This window comes from Porites lutea, chromosome 10 (genome assembly GCF_958299795.1).
Source record: "Porites lutea chromosome 10, jaPorLute2.1, whole genome shotgun sequence".
Taxonomy (NCBI): Eukaryota; Metazoa; Cnidaria; class Anthozoa; order Scleractinia; family Poritidae; genus Porites; species Porites lutea.
In genome coordinates, this window is record NC_133210.1 from 29,534,161 (window position 1) to 29,538,022 (window position 3,862).

Sequence of the window (3,862 nt, forward strand, 5' to 3'; positions counted from 1 at the left end):
GAAAGTGTATGAACAAGAAGTGAATCTCGTGCTCAAATTAATTCAATACTGTATTTGCTCAAAATAAAATAATATTTTAGGACTCATGATTAGAAACACGACCATATCTTTATAAACCTGGAATACACTCTTCTTAAAAGAAGAATATCTATGATCTGTGATTAGAAATGGGCAATGAATTCATTACTTTGTTATTGTACATGTACAATTGTAACAAAGATCCATTGTAAGTTCACTTTAAATGCTGCTTATTTGACTTAGTGGATATTAAGCTCTGAAACTATCCAACTAAAAGAAGACTGTTTGTGTTTTAGAATCCACACTGTAATTTTGATGATTGAAGGCTGTTTGTTTGGTTTATTTGTATTAGCCATGTTGTGTGACCAGGTGAGTTTGCAAAACCTTGGGTAGCCTGTGCCCTGTGCAATAAAAATTTCTTTGTTAGAATTGGATTAGTGGAGAGGGGTAAAAGGAAGATTACCTGTCTTCTTACTCTCCACCTCTTATTCCATCATATACACCTCATTTTCACCCCGGACAAATAAATGATGCTTTTACTATATTTCATAGTTATTTTTGGCTCACTTGTATTGCTTTAGACTATGAGTAGTCCCCATTCTTCCTCAGGGATAGTAGAGCGAGCGAAACGCAAGCACGCGTGAAAATCACCTCGCGAGAAAACGTTTCGCTCGCTCTACTATCCCTGAGGAAAAATGGGGACTACTCGTAGTCTAGTATTGCTTCAAATGCACTTGTGAATATTATCACACGAGGCCAAGTGCTGTGTTCTGATTTGGTGTTGCAGCTGTTTAGCTCATCAGCTGATTTTATTGTTAATTTGATAAATAAAACTGTGCATTGTTCTTGCTAATTTCTTTAAACTGCCTTTATTCAAAAACTCTTGTGGTAAGTATCACCGTGTTACTTGTGTAATGGGAAAAGGTCCAAGTTTCACCAGGGGTACAGAGCACTTTGACTGCAGTGAAGTTGACTGTAATTACACTCAATTGTTTAATATTTCCATTACAGTTTTCAGCTATTATGGACGACATGACAGCAGTTGAACATGTACAGAGACAAATCAGAGCCAATCGCAAACCAAGAACGGCTCTCCTTGCTGAAGTGTTTGGCAGAGGTATGTGCGCGTGTTGTTAATGTAAAGGTTTAATAAATTGAGACCCATTTTTCTGGGGTGTTGAGTTGTTTGGAGCAATTTTAGGGCCCGAGGGTTAACCGTTTTTCTCGTAATTCAATGTTGCTGTTGCAGGTGCTTATCTTCTGTGGTTTTGTCCATGTTCGTCGCCGAGGAATCTACAAAGATCGACAGTAGCTTCAGAACGCTATAACGTCTAACCCTCAAGTGTAAATATACCACACATACTACATGTACGAAACCAAGTCCTGCAGTTCAGTGGCGTTTCATTGTAAAAGTCTTAAAGAGTGCAAGGCATTTTGGTCTGGAAATAACCATGCGGAGTGAACAATGCAGTTAAAATGTCCAGTATTTTTTAAATATCAGCCGAATGCTTTGCAGTAAGATACTTGTCCCCTTGACTCTTTCACCGAATTCATAACAGTGAAGCGAAGCGATTAACAGCCGGAGCGGGTGACTGGCGAAAGGAAGACTCAATAGACTGTTAGTCTTCGATGTTCTGGAGAGGCAGTGGAACTTCATGTGAATAACCCCGCCGCTCTTTAAAGAAACAAAAACTTTATGAGCGATGTACAATCTGCTCAGTTTTTACTCAGTCTAACCCTTTCAATCTCTTAGCTAATAATCGTGAAAAAAAATTGTTACGTATCAAGAAAATAATCTATATTCATTGATCATATGCCTAATTTATATAATTTTAGTACCTAAATTTAAACTGTATTCAACGGTTAAGACAGGAGGAGACAGACTGTAAGTATTTGTAGGTCATTCATAAGGCCACAAGGATCTTTCCTCCATCTTGTATAGAAAGTAATTCAGTGTATTCTCCATCATATTCAAGCGTAAAATAAGCGTGTCAAGGAGGAAGATGAGACCTTACAAACATTCATGCTGGTTTATGTAACTTTTATAAAAACGGTGAAGAAGATGTAGTTTTTCAGTGTTATATCGTAAGAGGCTCATTCAACCTATAGTTCTGAGCTGCAAATATCGTCGGAGATGGTCTGTTTCAGTATGATTTAAATAAAGGAAAAGAAAATTAATGAATCAGTTGGTAATTTGAAAGGCATATTTATAGAGCTACTTAAAGAGTAGAAATTCAAGTGGACTTAGAACCCGTCCACACGAATTCGGATATTTTAAAACTGCATTAGTCTTGCTTCAAGTCGACCTCACATAAGTTCTCAAAAGTGAGCGAAGCGAGCTTTAATGCATGAGGTCGCGCAGCGACCGAGCGAACAATGAAGTCTCGAGGTTGACTTTTTTCGCATGAAGGAAGAAAATGATTGACATATACTGTGTCGTGAAATATCACTCGCTGTCCTATTGGTCAATCATTACGTCACCGATAGAATTTTCGACCGGTGAATTTCGCGCAAAACGGTATGAAAAGTCCTTTAACCAAACCATGAAAAAAAAAAAAATAAATAAATAAAAGACTTTTAGAAAGTCTAAAACCGCATATGTTTTTCACGCAATTCGGCCTTCTGTCCACATGAAACCAAGGAATCCGCTCATTCATCCGCGGCCTATTTGTGTAGAAAAGATTTGCAAAAAAATATCCGGATTGGTGTGTAGGAGGCTTTAGATGGTCGGAATTCTCTGCATTTTAATCATAGAAATAACGCTAAAATTTACCAGTGAGTATCAATAAACATAGCGCTAGTAGAAACAAAATGAACTTATTAGTTAAATCAGTAAAGTAGTTCGTGCTTCGAAATTGATAGTATTAAAAAGGCAGCGAAGTCTATCATCATGACTATAGATTCACTTTTCTTAGGGCCTGTTTACAGGGAGGTGGGGGACCCCGGGTAGGCGAGGTAACCCAATGAGGTGGGGTACATGATCCTCCTGTCCATATAATCTCTCGTTTTAATTTGATCACGTTTACATGATAGGCAGGGTGTTCATGTGAGAGATTATATGGACAGGCGGGTTACCCCACCGAAGCTGGTTACCTCACCTACATGGGGTCCCCCACCTTCATGTAAACAGGCCCTTAGTTTTACCATAAGACATGCAAATGAAACAACTTGTTATGGAAACCTGCGATGAGTCGTTTTTTTTTTTCACCAAAAGGGAAGAAGGACCGCCTGTTCGCAGGTGACTTGTTATGGTAGAACAGGGTGTTCATTCTTAAGCATCGGAGATAGGAGAATTCTCCCGTTTACTGCGCTGAATTCTCCGGCTAACGTTCGGTAGCCTATGACTACTTTTTATTCAGAGGTAGAGCCTTTTTCAAATTATTCTCCTGTAACGTTACACCTTTCTCCTGCTACCAGAATTCTTAATAAAAACCCTGCTTCGAAGGGAAAACTCGAACTTCTCCTTGGAATACCAAAGAAATCTTTCGATTTAGCGTGTTCCAGGCGTTCAGATTGTGGGGACGGCGAAATGAGATGTGAGCAGGAATATAGCCTACGCGTAGCTATTTGTTCCGAATATTTACTGAATACGCTGTAGTAAATAGAGTTTGATGAGGTTCTCACCGGCTATTACCCTACCCCCCCCCCCTCCTCTCCCCCAAACAAGTTTTTTATAACTTCCCATAATTCTCTCTGTATGTAAGTTTGAAATCGGCGTGCGTACTAGACTGAACTCGCCTGGGAAAACGCCGAGAAGGCCTGGCAAAACGCCATACAGGGACTAGGCAAGGCCTAGGCCTACGTAAATAAATAACAGAGAGACAAGGTCCAAGACAGCGAGGAG

General features: G+C 39.5%; 1 protein-coding gene across 1 annotated transcript in view; it reads left to right on the plus strand.

Annotated features, from left to right (window-relative positions):
* LOC140950197 (palmitoyltransferase ZDHHC3-like) overlaps positions 1–2,081 on the plus strand; it is a 7,923-nt gene extending 5,842 nt beyond the window's left edge. The window contains exons 8-10 of the mRNA XM_073399398.1: positions 315–387; positions 1,030–1,135; positions 1,268–2,081. Coding sequence (XP_073255499.1) covers positions 315–387; positions 1,030–1,135; positions 1,268–1,353 — 265 coding nt within the window. The 3' untranslated portion in view covers positions 1,354–2,081. The remainder of the gene's footprint in view (positions 1–314; positions 388–1,029; positions 1,136–1,267) is intronic.
* The last annotated feature ends 1,781 nt before the right edge of the window (positions 2,082–3,862 follow it).